General features: G+C 47.9%; 1 protein-coding gene across 1 annotated transcript; it reads right to left on the bottom strand.

Annotated features, from left to right (window-relative positions):
* Positions 1-35: 35 nt before the first annotated feature.
* Positions 36-941, bottom strand: LOC107276931 (uncharacterized). Its single transcript, XM_015760622.2, has one exon. The coding sequence runs from the start codon at positions 939-941 to the stop codon at positions 36-38; it is 906 nt and encodes a 301-aa protein (XP_015616108.2).
* Between the last annotated feature and the right edge of the window lie 15,575 nt (positions 942-16,516).

Here is a 16,516-nt window from a genome sequence, read left to right as displayed (position 1 = left end):
TTGTACTGTCAATAAAAATTGCGTTTGATTAACAACTAAGGTGCTTGTCCGTCGGGCGCGTCGTCTTGGTCGTCGTCGTCGGCGGCGGGCAGCTTATGGCGGCACAGCGGGCAGAAGCGGCTCCGCGCCAGCCAGTCGGCGAGGCACGCATGGTGGAAGCTGTGCCCGTACGAGCACGGCATCACGCTGATGTCATCGCCCACCTCGTAATCCTCGATGCATATCACGCATTGCGCCGCAGCCCCGCCGCCGCCCCCGCAGCCGTGCTTGCGCTTCTCCAGCGCCGCCACCGCCGCTGCCGAGGCCGGCCGTTGTCTTCCGGACCTGGGGGCGCCGCCGCCGTTTGCGCCGCCGGCGGCGTTGGCGCGGTAAGCCCGTAGTAGCTCGCCAAGCCTTTGGATGAGAATGGTTTGTCCGTCGCCATTGGTGGTGCCTTGTCGCCGCCTCATCGCCGCTTCTTGCAAGAAGCTCATCGTCATCGCTTCCAATGGCGCCGGCGGCGCATTGCCGGCGGAACCGGGCGGCGGAAGTTCGGCCGGCGGAAGCGGAACCGGGAGCTCGTCGTCTCCGTGATGGAGGCTTGAGCCGGCGTCGTCCGTGCTGCCTACGATAATGGTGTCCTCGTAGCTGTGACTCTCAACGGCGCCCATGGCGAAGCCGCCGCCGTCGTCGTCGTCGCCATTGCGGACCTCGCCATGCTCGGCTCCTCCTTGCCCTGATCCACCTCCATTGTCGCCGTTCCCGAGTAGGAAACTGGCATACTGGCTCAGCGCGTCGCTGTCTTCTTCCTCGCCGTCTCCTTCCCCGTCGCCGCCGTCGCCATTAGCGGCGGCGGCAGGACGATCAATGCCGCCGTCGCCGTCGTCGTCGTCGCTGTCTCCGAGGCGTTGGTAAGCTTCTAGTAGCGTCACTAAGTTGTCGAACGCGGTGGCGGTCGCCATGGATGATGGTTCATGATCGGTGCCGGCAGAATCGCTTTCGGTGCGTCGTGTTCCGTCGACGTCGTCGTCGTTGTCCATAGTCAAAAATTTAAAATCCGATCAGTTTAATTTTGGACTATATATTTATTTATATCTAACAACTGGATCATGGATCTGTTTGTTTTGATTTGATTTGCTCCCGTATCGCGTGTAATCTGCTACTGCTGATTAAACTTATAGAGAGATATACGACGTGAATACGTGCGTGACTACGAGAGTTCGTGTCGGAGGGGGATGCGTACCGGAATTGGCGTACGGCCGTACGTGCAGCTCATGAACCGTACCACTACCAAATACGGCGTATGTGTAGAAGGATTCTGTTTCGGGGTTTTCGTTTTTAGATTTTTTTTAATATTTACAGAAATAATCTATCGACCAAAAAAATTGCAGAAATAGCCCCTGCCGCTCTAATGGTGGGCGGCAAGCTGAGGTGGCAGACGGTGGGTCGACCGCGCCGTCTGCCGCCGTCGGCCAAAATTGCGATTAGGCCCTTGCCGCCCGTACAGAGGGCGGCAAGGGGCTAATTGCAATTTTGGCCGCCCATAAAGAGCTTGCGGCCGTACTTTTTTCATCTGGGTCCCTTGCCCCAATAGAGGGCGGCAAGGGACCCAGATGAAAAAGTACGGCCAAAAGATTTTTCTATGTTATGTTAATAATAAATAAAGAAGTATTTATTGGTAAAACTTGTTAATATTGTTATAAAAATGTATTGAAGTTGGTTGTTGCGCAATTTCATATGTTAAGTGAGGTATTATTTGTACCTTATTCGACGTATTAGTACTCGGATAATTTATATAGGCCTATCGCAGTCTGGGTCGTAGAAACATTATATGGACTTAAACAAGGAGAATTATGTAACATGAAGAAATAGTAGTACAATTTGAACATGATACAACTATTTGCATTGCGGTTACATAGATGATATTAGATTCGAACTAGGAGGGAGGTAGTGCAATAGTTGAACACAACGACGATGTAGTAATGGGACAAGGAAGCATGACAGTAGAAATTTCAATATGCCAAGTTGTCCGATAATAGCTAACCCCTACGTGAGGATCCCTCTCCTCTCTCAAACCGCGTTTAGTAACCCTGTATTGCTTTGGTAGTTCAAGCTGCACAACACGGCTAGGTGGAGTTAGAACCCTTCTGATGTCTATCCATTCTCTGTATTGACATCTCCTTGGTGGTTCCTGGGAGGAAAGAATAGATGTAAAGCAAGCAAAGTTAGTAAATGTTGTGAGAAAATAAGGATTCATGTAATCAAAATATTCTTACCATGAAATCGTCGTCAAGAATATTTGGACAAACAAAGAACCTTCGACCCAATGTTGTAGGATTTATGGAACGAAGAACCTGACAACGATCACCACACCTGCATCTTGGATGGGCTTCCCATGGAGGGAGTGCCGTAGTTAGCACCCGCCAGTCGCTCTGTTGTTCACGACATTGTCGTTCATAAGCCGCTTTTCTCTGTAAGTATTGCTCAGTACTTTCGGATGCGAAATACCAGCGACCTTCTTGTAAACAAGTGGTTAGGTCGAGAACGGGATTTTCTGTATCGACCCACTCGATGTATGCACAAGCCGTAGTGCGGGTCTGCCGAATAGAGTAGTGTTACGAAGAATAAAGCGATTGCCCATACGGAATGAATAAGCATATGCAGATAATAAAATACCTCACGGTCATAGTTAGGGCACCTAAAAAAGCGCCTTCCTCGAATATCAGGATTCCTCGAAGCCATTAGTTGGCATCGATCACCGCATAGGCAGAGAGGACGCTGGCACCAAGGTGGTAGTAGGTATACACAAGGATCGCTACGCCAGTTTGGATCCTCAACACCTCGGCGTCTAGCCATTGACGAAAGCCGGTCGGATTTGTAATGAAGCAAGTGGGGAAGAGAGTACTGAATGTGACTGAGTTCTGAAAGATTGTGAGGCCTCACTCGTTAAGGCGACTTATATAGGCGCAAAAAATCGAGTGATACCCCTGACATGTGAACGTGGTGGGGTATGGTGGGTACGCCTGATTGGCGCCGAAAGATACATGCATGATCGGCGCCGAAAGTTACATTGGTCGTATGCGCCAAATGGCGGGCAAATACTCGTATCACACGTGAATAAAGGAGGCTGCATCGGTGCGGCAGAAAGTAGTCGTGCATGCGCCGAAAGGTATCGTGCACATATAACAACAACGTAGTCATTACACAAGCATACAGTACTGGAAAGTGAAGCAAGTAAACAAAGAGAAGACTGCTCTACTGGCCCTGCCCCGCGCCACGACCACGCTTGGTCCTCCGGGCCTGTGCTCGCACGTGGTTCTGGGAGTAGGTGAAACGATCCGGTGGCACAGCACGGGTAGCACGAGTGTCCCGCGGAGGAGTGGCCTGCGCCTGGTCCTGCGTCTGCACCGGCAGTGTGCCTCCCAGCTGTGAGGGGTCGATGACGTCCTCTGTCGAGCCTGAAGCGACGTCGAAGTCAGTGATGCCGAAGAGGAAGGTGGAAGGCAACAAGTGGTCCGACGAGGTCCCAGCATGGTCCAGTGGTGGACCCTGACTCGACGTGCCGGCTGCCTGTGACGAAGTCCCGGTGTACTGCCAGAACTGCGCTGAGTGCGAGGTCGACACAGCTGCCTGAGACGCTAACCCTGCAGCCTGGGAGAAGTGGGCGGCCTGCGTCATAGCGAACTGGGCGAAACCTACACATCGACAACGGGACCCTTGTAAGCTAAGACATAAAATGTATGTAAATTGATTGTCGAAGTAATGTTGTTTTTTTAAGTACCTGTGGGGGGCACAACAGAAGGCCTAGCCGAGGAAGGCGGGGTGCTGAACGGTGCACGAAACCCTGAAGCAATCGGCAAGTGAAACGGCTCACTTATATGTGCGAGGCATGTACAGAAATAGTAATAAAAATACTTACCTCCGTGCGGAGGGGGAGTCGGCCTAGGAACGTGCGCAGCTGGACGGGGACCAGTCGGTACGGGGGGCCGATGTACAGCTGCGTCTGCCCGAGCAACGTCGTCTGCACGACAGGTGAGAACTCGGAGAATCGAGCGCATCGACTCCACCATCCGCGTGTACGTCGTCAGGTGCTCCTCTACGGGTACCGGAATCCCCGCGCCTAAACGTTGGATCGTCGTTGAACCGTCAACGACGACCCGGTTGATGTCGTCGACCTGCATGGTTAATTTGTTCGTAAATATTCGTAAAATTTGACGAAGAGAAAGACATGAAAACATAAAGGAATGGTGCGATGCAGGGTACTCACAGCACGAGCGAAGTCCTGGTTGCAGTGTCTGGCATAGAGGTCTCTAGTGCTCGCAACGTGGGGCTGTTGCTCCAAGGGAGCGAAGGTGACCCTAGTACGGGTGCGTGGCTGGTACCAGCGTAGGTAGGCCTTGTACGACTCCTCAGTGTGTGGCTCTCCCTCGTGGTCCACGACCTCCTCGGTTGCGAGCAACCAGTCCTCAACAAAAGTCGCCAACTTGGCGGGCCAGTCGCCAGCTGACTGCTGACCCTTGCGCGAGTACCTGCGAATTAATGTGTAATATTAGTGTGAAACGACAGATGTTACAAATTATTGTGAACAGGCAGATTTTAATGCAACAACGGAAGGCGTAGTGCAAGATCTTACCGGTGAACAGCAGCTGGGACGGTGGTCGGAAACGGTACTGGAAAGGGCAGACGGAAGCCGAACTGCCGCATCACGCGGAAAGGGGCGTGAGGCTCAACGCAGATGTCGAAGACCATCGGAACCGTGGTCATCCAGTACGCCTGGTCCCTGGTGCAGAGTGTGGACAGACCCAACGGCGCACGAGCCTGGGTAGCCGTGGCACTGTAGGGCTCCCACACGACGTCAGTCGGCAGAAGGCGGTCGAACTCCATAACAAACTCAGGATACGACCGCCTAACCTGGACGTGAGCCCATCGGCGCTGCAATACGAGACGATCGATGTGATGTACAATGAACTTAGCAATTAACTTAACAATACGATAAGATCGATGCAACGTACCTGACGTCGGCACCACAGAGTACCCATCGTAGGGTAGTCGACCTCTGGTCGCTCCTCATACAGTGACTCCTCGTACGCGTGCTGGTCCACCTCAGGGCGGCCGATCGCAATCCTATCAGCTGCCCAGATAGAAAGAAAGAGAGGGCACCCACCAAAGGTCGCGCTGGGATCCGTCTTCGTGCAAGACTCACAAAGTGCACGGTACAGAGCCGCCAACAACGCGGAACCCCAGCTCCACTGAGGCACCTCGCCTACCGTGGCGTCGGCGATGCTCCTGGCGTAGTGCACGAGTCCCTTGTCGACCGCGTGCCCGTGACCGCAACAGAACATCACCCAGCCAAAAAGCCAGAGCAAGTACGCCTCCAAACATCGGCTGTAGGAGTACTCGTCGGCCTCCGCCTGTAGCTGCTCAACCTGCAAGCCGTCGATAAAATGTTAGGCACCTTAACTGCGGACTAAATATGTAATACGATTGTCATTTCGGTACAAAAACACTCACGGTGAACTGAAGCAGCCACCTCTTCGTAGGTCCGGTGTTGCGGTGGTGTGCCAACAGCTCGAGCGGGAGGTGCGGTGCGCGCTGTACTAGTGCGAAACGTGCCGTCAGATCGTCCTGCCAGTCCACAGCCGTGGTCACTGGCCCAACGGCGTCTCCCGCGAGCGGTAGCCCCAACAAGTACGATACGTCCTGTAGGGTAGGGGCTACCTCACCGCACGGCAAGTGAAAAGTGTGCGTCTCTGGCCTCGATCGATCGACCAAAGCTGCTAGGAGGGACCTGTCCATAGTCCATCGTCTGGCCGGGTCTGCGTCGCCGGCCGCAGCCTCCACCAGCCGACACATCGGTAGGAGGCCGGCCTCACGTAGCCTGCAATAACAAATTAATATGTCATTATAAAAAATATTACAGTGCAACTAACTTATAGTAAAACACTGTTCGTACCTCTCGACAAAGGAGTCGTGAACCGTGAGTAGCTCACCGCACGTCCGTGCCCAGAACGTCCCAAGCTGAGCCCCCTGCACCACAGTAAGGTGAGACCGGTGTCGGTGATCTATCGCCGGGTCCAACAACTGAGGTGTATCCTGACGTGCCATCTCTGAAAAATATAGTGTTTCGTGTTAGAACAATTCAAAAAATAGTACTGTAAAACAAAAGATAACTTGCAAAATTATGAAATAGTAATAAAATCATGAGATTAATTATGTACAACAAGAGTACAGGCTATTTAAATATAGCAAACGTTACTAATGGTACATAACGATGACGTGCAATTTAACATATATGTAGAGTTCAATAATATAACATAACATTACGTGTCGAAGTCCGACATACATCAGCATACCTAAAGACGTTAGGCGCCTTAGTCCGACGTTACATCACGAGACCTAAAGACATGACATGCCGAAGTCTGACATTACACGACGAAACATAAACACATCGATAAGTTCGAAACGAATTACAAGCAAATCCACATGCCGACATAGAACATAAGAACTACACCACGTAGCCAGACGTGGCACGACGACGCCTAGGACATGGTCGAGTGGAGGTAGTGCCTTCACCCGTAGGGCGAGCTCCATCTGCTGCTGATCCTGATAGTCCTGCCTCCGCCGCACTTGGTTTCTCCTTGTCTTTAGGACAATGCTTGTAGGTGTGCCCATGTTCATCGCATTTGCTGCAACGCTTCACCCTGCCAGCCTCCGACTCGTCCATATCGTTGCGGATGCGACGAGTCCTCCTCCTTCCAGCCTTGCCTCGGAGCTTCGATGGGTCAGGAATATTGAGTACTTCATCGTTAGTCTCTGTGAACTCCCCAGCTATGCCGAACCCATAAATCTCGCCGCTCCATGTATGATATATTGCTTGCTTACTGAAGTACTGTGACACATATACTGCATCTGGTATGCCACACTCCGCTGCGGCAGCAATGACATGGGTGCATGGCCTGTGGAGCAGCTTCGGCTTTGCACAAGAGCAATGACATGTGCCGTCGGCTTTGAGAACACACTCCTGCTTCACTCTCTTGCGGTAGATACCCCTGCCTGCCTTATTTTGACATAGTATCTCAAACCTGTGCTGTTGGGTACCTTGCACTAGAGCTCGATGTTTCATGGCCTTTTTACGCAACTCCTCTAGCTTTTTCTGCATGAAAGCTCCAAACAAAATGCTGTTGTTCGGCATAGAGGGAAGAACTGCCTGGAACCGATCCCTAAAATACCTGCATGTCCCATGTAAAATGAACTCCACTATGCCAACTAGTGGCAGTCCACGGACACCGCGCATCACCCAGTTGTAAACTTCTGCCAAATTTGTTGTCATTACTCCATATCTAGCACCACCTGTGTCATACGCCTTGGCCCATTTCTCTTTTGGTTCATGCAGAATCCACTGAGAAAATTTCCGAATCTCCAATCCAGTTCTTCTAACCAATGTTGGACTATCCGTTGGGAGAGGTCCAAGAGCTTGAGGAGGGTCAGCAACGGCGGTCGATGAGGCCGCTGCACGCTGATCACTGCATTTGGCTGTCAACTCATCTAATCTCTTCCAAAGCTCATTGAATTTTTTCTCCTGGTTCTGATTGCACAGCCTCTTGAACATGTACATGAGCTCCTTGTTCTTGAATTGCTTGAAGAAATTAGCTCCCATATGACGCATGCACCACCTACTCTGTACATCTTCCCAAACACCGGGGTATCCTCGTTCCACACTCCCAAACTACAACTCTCCTATCGCTCGCAGAATGCCAGCGTGCCTATCATGTATCAGGCATACATTTGGCCTCATACCAACAACTTTTGTTTTAACCAATTTCAGGAACCAATACCAGCTGTCGGTATTCTCACTCTCAACAAAAGCAAATGCCAAGGGCAATACCTGATTGTTCCCATCTACCCCTATTGCTGTTAGTATCTGGCCCCGATACTTTCCTGTCAAGAATGTCCCATCAATGCAGAGAACAGGACGACAGTTCACGAATGCCATCTTGCATGCATGTAGAGCTAAAAACGCCCTTTGCAGCACACTCTTGCCAGGATGTTCAATTGAGGGAAATTTCTTCACTTCGTAAGAGCTCCCAGGGTTTCTTTCCTCGATAACACCAAGCAGGCGTGGCAAATTGACATACGAGGCTTCGTAAGTTCCAAATCTCATCTCTATTATTTTCTGTTTGGCCCTCCAGGCCTTGGCATAGCTAATAGTATACTTGTATGTCTCTTCAATGTGTCGGATTATTGACCTTGGTTCATATGTGAGATTATCGATGACATGCGCATACATCTCAGATGCAACAAATGCACATGTAATGTTCCTGTGGTATTTCTGAACACCAGGTAGAAAACATGTATGCTTGGTAACAACTGACACTGTCCAATAATCCTTCCATTTCCCCTTATACGCGTGCACTCTCCAGGGACAACCATCTTTTTCCTTAACACACCGAACTTCATATTGCGACCGGTTCGACTTGGCAACCCAAAACTCTTTATGAAGTGACACTGCAAAATGTTTTACCGCCTCCTTTATATCTTCTGCTCTACTATAAATCGCTCCCTGAATAACCTCATTTTCTTTGTACTCCCATCTCACACTATCCTCTTCAGAGACGATCAGCCCAGAAAAATCCTCACTAGCCCATTCTGCTGGATTAATATCCGTCTCATCATCTGACGAATCACCTTCCTCTACACGCTCGTTGTCAGAATCCTCCCTCTCCATTTCATCCACAATGGCACTGACAGTCTCCCCCTCGTCGGCCACTCCACCTGGTTGAATGCCCACTGGAGCTACTACGCCCCCGTCCTCTCGTGCGTTGACCTCCTCCACAGAAGTCTCGTTTACTTCAGCACTTGGTCCCTCGCCATCATCCATGTTCGTCTGCACACCTAGATCCTTCGGGTGAACAAACGGAACCAAAGCTAGAGGCCACCCGCGTTGCAATGCATTTTCCAAATACCATCTCCACACTCGAGAGTTTTGAACTGGCATTAGTTCCCAATAAAAACCCTCAGTTGCCCGACTTACTATAACATTAATTGTTATGTCACTTGTCTGTGGATCAACTCTCAAGCCCCTCATTAACCATCCTTTTATAGAAGGTACACTCCTCTCAGCCGGTCTATCAATTCCCCTTTCTGATACAATAAAATCTGACAGATCTACCCCAGTTGGCCCGTAACGGACGTTTCCTGGTCCATGGTAAACTTGGAATATTTGTTTGTTCGACATATCTGTCAACGAAATAACTAGATCATATTACTCTTTCATGCAATAAACATCTACAACGTAATATCTTCTTGTGTAAGCCAATGCAACGGTAATGTATTAATTCCAAACTAGCAGATCTACGTAGTTACCGATATCTACAATACGCACTTCTAGATTAGTACAACTAAAACCCTAAAAATATAATGCATTTATTCAAACAAATTTTTAAAGAATACACACTATTTAACTCAATAGTCACATATAGGATCTATGAATATTACCTGAAATCGGCGTCTGAATCCGGTAGGGCTTTGCCCCTTCTTCTCTTCTCCTCCCCTCTCTTCTTTTTTTTCACTGGAATTGAGGAGAGAAGAATGAGGGCTGGGGGCTGGGCAGCAGGCCTTTTATAGGCAGCGAGGCCTGCCGCCCGGCCAGAGGGCGGCAAGGGGCCGCCTGCAAAATAGCCGGCCCCGACTGGCTTTTTTGCATTCGGGCCCCTTGCCGCCCCACCAGAGGGCGGCAAGGGTTTTCCTGCAAAAAACCCTCCCTCCGTCACCGCCCGTTCCTCCCCCGTTTGCCACGTCAGCTTGCTGCCCCAGAGGTGGGCGGCAGGGGCTATTTCTGCAATTTTTTTGGTCGATAGATTATTTCTGTAAATATTAAAAAAATCTAAAACCGAAAAAAATTCTATGGAAACTGGGCCCAAGCCGAAATATGTGGTTTGGTATGTTCAAGGTGGGCTGGCCCTATGTGGTTTGGTATGTTCAAGGTGGGTTGGCCCGAATCTAATCCAACGTGTTTTTGGAATTTTTTTATTTATACATTTTTATTAAAATATTTACAAAAATAATTTTTTGATTCGAAAATTTACAAATCTAATCGCCTGCCGCCCTTTGCCCTTCCAGAGGGCGGCAAGGCACCTAAATGCAAATTTTTCAGCACAACTTGTTAGCTCTATAATTTTATAATTTAAAATTATATTATATAAAGTCAGATGAAATAAAACTTTATATCAAAATTGTAGATCTCAAGGAGATCTACAACTTTGTAGTTAACAACTTTTTTATTTAAGATGTTTTAGATATCCAAATATTCATTACAAAATATAAAACACATTTTAAAAAATCTCAGATCTACATTTCAAACGACATTGAATGGAGATAAACTTTATATAAAAGTTGTAGATCTTGATGAGATCTATAACTTTGTAGTTTATCACTTTTCCATTTAAAATCATTTGGAGTATCGAATAAGCATTATTAGTTTTTAAGCAATTAAAACCGGTGGAAAGGGTTTAAACACAAATAAAAATTTTGCATTTAGGTTTTTAAAAATCGCCCTCCCAAAGGGCGGTAGGCGATTAGATTTGTTAATTTTCGAAAGAAAAAATATATTTTTAAATATTTTAATAAAAAAATTCCGTGTTTTTGGACGTTTATTTAGACTTCTCTCTTTTTGCGGTATGGGACTATGGGAGAGTAGGGCTGTTGCATTTAGAGGATATTCAAAGTTGGAGGGGCCAAATTTTACCAAATACTCCCTCCGTCTCATAAAGAGGCAACTCCGAGTTTCTCAATGCAAAATTAAATAAGAGAATAAAGGACCAAAATATCCATTATAAATAGCAAATTAGTATTGGTGAATAGGTAGGTAAGGGGTATTGAAGGAATAAAATTTTTCGATTTTGCGAACCGAGGGTGGATGAGAAGGTAGAAGTTGATTTGTTTTGGGACAAAGTTTGAATTTCAAAAGTTAATTTATTTTGAGACGGAGGGGGTAGATATGATTGGGTTGGTGACTTTTATGTCAGTAGGATGGTAATTGAGGATTTTCATGTCGAATCTATAAGTCGGTGATCTTAGATAACCTAACAAGTTGCAATGCTCAATTTTCGATCTAAATAAGGATAGCGTGGCGTAGTCGCAGCGCGCGCGGAATTGGATTCACATTTTGAATTCCGGGTTTTGTGGAGGGGCGATTTCTGGGCGATCTCATGGGGGGCGGCTGTCGGGGCTTCGCCGGCGGTGACGCCGGCCTCCTTGGCTTGCCTGTGGCGGCCCTGTTTCTGGCGCTGGCCATCCAGCCACTGGAGTCCTCCTCTTGTTAACGACCAAATTTGGTAATATCAGCATCGGAGATGAAGATGGGGTCGAGGCAGAATCGAAGATGAGGATTGTTATGGAAACAGAGTAAGGATCGGCTGGAGTCAGGATCGGCTACGATTGGGATTGGCTAAGTCCGAGTTAGACCGGGTTAGGTGATACAGCTGATTCCGACAATACGATCTGTGTACGACATCGGGTTCGAGTTGATGTGCGTCAAGATGATTGCCACGCACGGATAGAGTCCTGGGAAGGCAATTGTATCTATTAATTAGGATATTTTATGTAAATTCCTTATAGATAAGTGTGGGCAAAAGTCTGCCGTAAAGACTTGTGATATCTTAGAGTTTGTTAGAGATAACAGTCGTGTCCGGTATGGGCATATCTTGTAATTCTCGGGTATAAATAGGCCCCGAGCTCTATGTAATGATTAACACACACGTTCAATACAATTTCGGCGCATCGCCACCCTTTTTCCTTTAGTTTTATTTCGACGAGTTCTTGCTTTCGGGTTGAGCTGCATCGGTTTCGATCTTCAACAAGAGGTAAAACTTGTTATGGCGGCTTGCGTTCTCAAGATTAGTGCTTCCATCTTTATGATACTCTAGTCTTGTTTATGTAATTCGTCGAGTTATCATATATCTTACATAATCTTTGACAGTATCGTCATCTAACCTGCAATCGGCTAATATCTGTTACCAGAAGGCAGCCGATTAGGTTAAATAACGACGTTGGCTTAGATTATATAAGATATCCACCACTTTATGAAACATCCAGCGGCTTGATTGTCTAGATATTGTTCTTCTTTTCATACTTAATGCTACATCAGTTGAGTTTGATCTATTAAGTCGTGTTTAGAATTTCAATCTCTAGCCTGCCTACTGGTTGCCGATTAGAGTAGTATCGGAGTTTCAGCCGATCTTATCTGATTTAATTACTTTTATCTTATATGCTTAATTGATATGTTAAATCCGTCCTTTAGGTTAAGATCTTGTTACATTTAAGTATATTAGGCTTCTGTCTAGTATATTTTACTTGCCCTAGCATCTTAATATAAAGTCGTATCGGAGTATTAGCCAATACACGCTAAATTTATCTGATCGGCTATGCTATGAACATATATAATCTTGTTGTTAATATATCTTTCGATCTAAATGATTTATACTGTCTCGGCATGGTGACCGATCTATCCCAATCACCTGATTTAAGAATATATCGACATAAAGATTATATATTGTTAATGTCTACAGCCGATCGAGTAGATCTAGTTCTTCTTTACTTATTCATGGTTGCCGATCGATCTACATATGACATCGGCTCAAAGACAAATGATATGTCATCGGCATCTAGCCGATTGGCTATCATTTGTGGATTTAACCACGGTTTCTTTGTCTTTGTTTCTTGTTGATTGCAGGATCAAATCAACTGGCACGCTCATACATCCGAAGGCGAGTTTTGGACCTGCACTAGAGTTAAGCAGATCTCCCAGGCCTCGTGTTTTCTGTCAACACCTCCGGAACCAGGAATCGGGCCAATGTTTCAAGTCCGACATTCTTCAGTCTAGTAAACAGCGTTCTTCAGGCCGACGGCCGGGAGTGGAGCTGTATCCTTCCCTCGCCGGCGCTGTGTCCTTGCTCCAAAAACGGATCAATGGTCCATTGGAGGCTCCCCTGAGGTTCTTCCTCACTGCCGGCGATGAGTGCATCTCCTTCGGTGGCGGCTTCTTCTTCCTCAGGACAAGAGCAAGGTAATTTTCCTACCTAGGATGCAGGTGCTGATCTCTGTGCAGGAAGTCTGAAGGTCTATGGACGGCGCCATGACTCCCACCGACGTCGGCTAACCCTAGCACCAATTCCTTCGCCGGTAAGTGGATCTCGCTTCTCCAGCCTAACTGACGTCATTTAGGAAGGAGAGATCGTTAATTCAGCCGGCTGCAATCAAGACCACGTTTGTGGACAGAATCTGATTGCAACCATGGCTGCCACAACTTCTGCTCCTGATTCTCCCGCTCAAGTTCATCACAACGGCTCAACGGCTCTCGCCGGCATGGAGGTTATAGGACTGAAAACGCATGACTCTCAATCAGGAGAGTCCGATCTCTCCCTAATCCAAGGGTTCTGGGACGAGATTGGTTTTCCCACTCCTGCTTCTCGTTGGTGGGAACAAAAAAGCCCGATAGTGTCAGGGGTGACTCCGACTGCCCCACCTATCACCGAGGACGATCAGTGGACCAGAGTCTCATCAAAACAGAAGACAAAATCCACTGAGTGCCATCGCCGTGGATGGGTAATGCGTCCATGGAAGGTACCATTACCTCGTCCACGGCCAGTGCAAACAGTTTTGCTGGCAGATTTCTTGCCGCGGGCCAAAACTTCACCAAATTCAAAATCAACACCTACCCAAGATCGGCAATCGATGGTGTCCGCATCAAACCGAGTCGATCAAAGTGCGGGAGGACGATTTTTGGCTAATTCCCTTCCCCAGAATTCAGTTATGAGTGTCGGTATTCCTTCCTTCCCACACAGACCGATTGGAAACCAATTTCGTGGAAAGTCCCTAGCCCACTTTCGCCTAAACAGATGCACGCCATCTAGCGAGAGTTCTCCGAAGAAACCCTCCTAGGCAGCGATGGCGGCGCGCCCTCGTGATGATGCAGCGACGGCCGAGCAGCGACGGGATGATGGAGCCACAGGGAATCCACCTTTCAATGCAAGAAATCAGCACGGGCCAAACCACTATCCTCCGCGCCAGTTTTAGCGGCCACCGGTTTTCCCGAGGTTCGGGGGCAACCATGCCGGTGGGTCTGGGACTGGGGGATCGGGAGGGCGTTGGCATGGAGGCGCCGGGCAGTCTCAATGCAATAGCAACAGATGGTTTCCTCAGGGAAACAATGCTGGGGGTCATCACAGGCGAGACCATGATGATCTCCCGTGTCCGGACCAGCAAGATCAGAAGCCCAAACCTCGGGGGAAGGGGATGGCGGCGCAAGGCCAGCAAACGGAGAAACTGGACCAAACAACAGATGGTGGGCAGCCACATCCTACTGTACAAGCAACTAAGGCCAAGAAGCCGAGGCCACCTCACTGTCACCAGTGCAAAACGAGTGGTCACATAGCGCAGGTATGTAAAGCGGACATCGATTGCTATGTATGTAACAAGAAAGAGTCACATCTAGCTGTCAAGTGCCCGCTGCTCAAATTGCCGAAACCTACATGCTCTCTTTTTGGATTTGGGAAAACCGAGTTCGGTTTTATCCAAATCAGTGATTTTGGGATGAATGTACAGGAGGCTTCATTGGTTCCAACAGCTTTGGTCTCTATTCGTGGCGGCTCCTTGACGCCTGAAATAGTTCAGACTGAGTTAGCTCATCGAATCAGACCGGATTGGAAGTGGGAGGCAGTCCTTCATGCTGAGAATTCCTTCCTTGTCGCTTTTCCTTCCATTGAGGAATTGAAGAGGATGGATGATGTGGAATTCCGTCTAAAAAATCATGGTGTGTCAATGACAATAATCGAGTGGAAAACGACTGATGAGCTGATTCCGGCATATGAGTTGGATGAAGTGTGGGTGCATGTGTCGGGTGTGCCTAGCCCATGGCATCATTACTTGGCTTTTTGGGCACTTGGTTGTGTTATTGGAGCTACTCAGGAAGTAGATATGCTCACCTACAGGCGGACGGGAGTGATTCGTGTGAAGGTTTGTATGCATTGTAGCATACAACTCCCTGTCACTACAGATGTGGTTTTTGGGAAATTGGGCTACCCAATCACTTTTGCTTTGGAAGAGGAAGGTTGTTAGCCGGCACAGATTTCGGAGGTGGACTTTATGGACCATGACGGGGATGCACAGGAGGATCATGAAAACTCGTCAAAGGATGGCTCTCATGATCAGGCACACAAGAGGGCTAAGAATTCAGCTTCTCCAACAATATCAAAGGAACAAAAATCAGATGTTACAGCCATGCAACTAGTTCTAACACCGTTTGGAAATTGTCGGCCTCCACCACCACCTCGTCTGGTGATCGCAAATGGGATAGCTTACACCATTGTTCACACCAAATCAGGTGCAACAGTGGTGGGTGAGGTAATAACAGCAGCAGAAAAGGTGGATGAAATTTATTTGTCTCAACCAGTGGACAGTCCTACACCCGATCAACCTTGTTTGCTGCCACCGGAGTTGGAACGTTGGTCCTTGCTGTCCTCTCAGCCGGCTGCAGCTGCCAAGATCACCGGCGAGGCCTCTTTGGCAGCTACCACTGCTGCACTCTCCCTAGCTGTACCTCAGATGGCTACACCTACCTCAACCGATGTCAATCGCAGCAAGGACCAACTGAGCAAGACATCTTCTACACCTCGTTGTCGTAGTGTGAGATCCAATGTTGAGAACATGGATGGCATCGCTGCGGGGGATGATGACTCACTGCTCAAGGCAATGAAGAGGAAAGCATTGCGCAATTTGGATGACAGCTTTGTTGGACGGGAGGTTTCGGCAACGAATTCTTAGCAGCACTCGGCCTCTCATAAAACATCCTCTAGTGAAGATACTGTTATAAATTCATCCCCTTCTTTACCTTCTTTACATTATGATTTTGTTGCTTCCAATCTTAGTTCTTTAGGTGTTTCTTTGGGTAACTCTCATGATGAAATTTCTTTCTCGCTTAACGCTTTGAAACATATTGAGGTTGATAGAACTAAAGCAACAAACAAGACTAGTGAATGTAACCATTCTAAGCACGTTTTTTCAGAAGTGGATCATTTTACAACTAGTGATGACGAGGGCGACGATGATGTTGCCCTACTCGCTCACTTAGTAAAGGATCTCACGGAGATTGATATGGACGATGTGGACCAAAGTGACAAAATTTGTGACTTGTTGGTATCCACTAGAAAAATCCAAATCTTCTTCAAAAAGAAAAGAGCGAAAGGCTCGTTCCCAAAATCCAAAAGCCTCTAAATCTGTTTCCTCATGAAAGGTATTTTTTGGAATAGCAGAGGTCTTGCAGACTTGGCTAAATACCGTTATGTTGCAGAAACAGTTAGAGAGAAAAATACTAGACTATGTTGCGTTAATGGAGACAAGAAAGGGTGAAATGTCAAAGATGAATTTAGATCGCCTCTCTGGGGGTGCTGATTTCATGTGGCATTGTCTCCCACCTAAAGGAAGATCAGGGGGTATACTTCTCGGAATTAATGCAGCTGTTTTGGATATATCTTTAATTGTT

The sequence above is a fragment of the Oryza sativa genome, chromosome 11 (genome assembly GCF_034140825.1).
Source record: "Oryza sativa Japonica Group chromosome 11, ASM3414082v1".
Taxonomy (NCBI): Eukaryota; Viridiplantae; Streptophyta; class Magnoliopsida; order Poales; family Poaceae; genus Oryza; species Oryza sativa.
The sequence above is the reverse complement of the archived record's forward strand: the minus strand, read 5'-3'. Positions and strand labels throughout refer to the sequence as shown.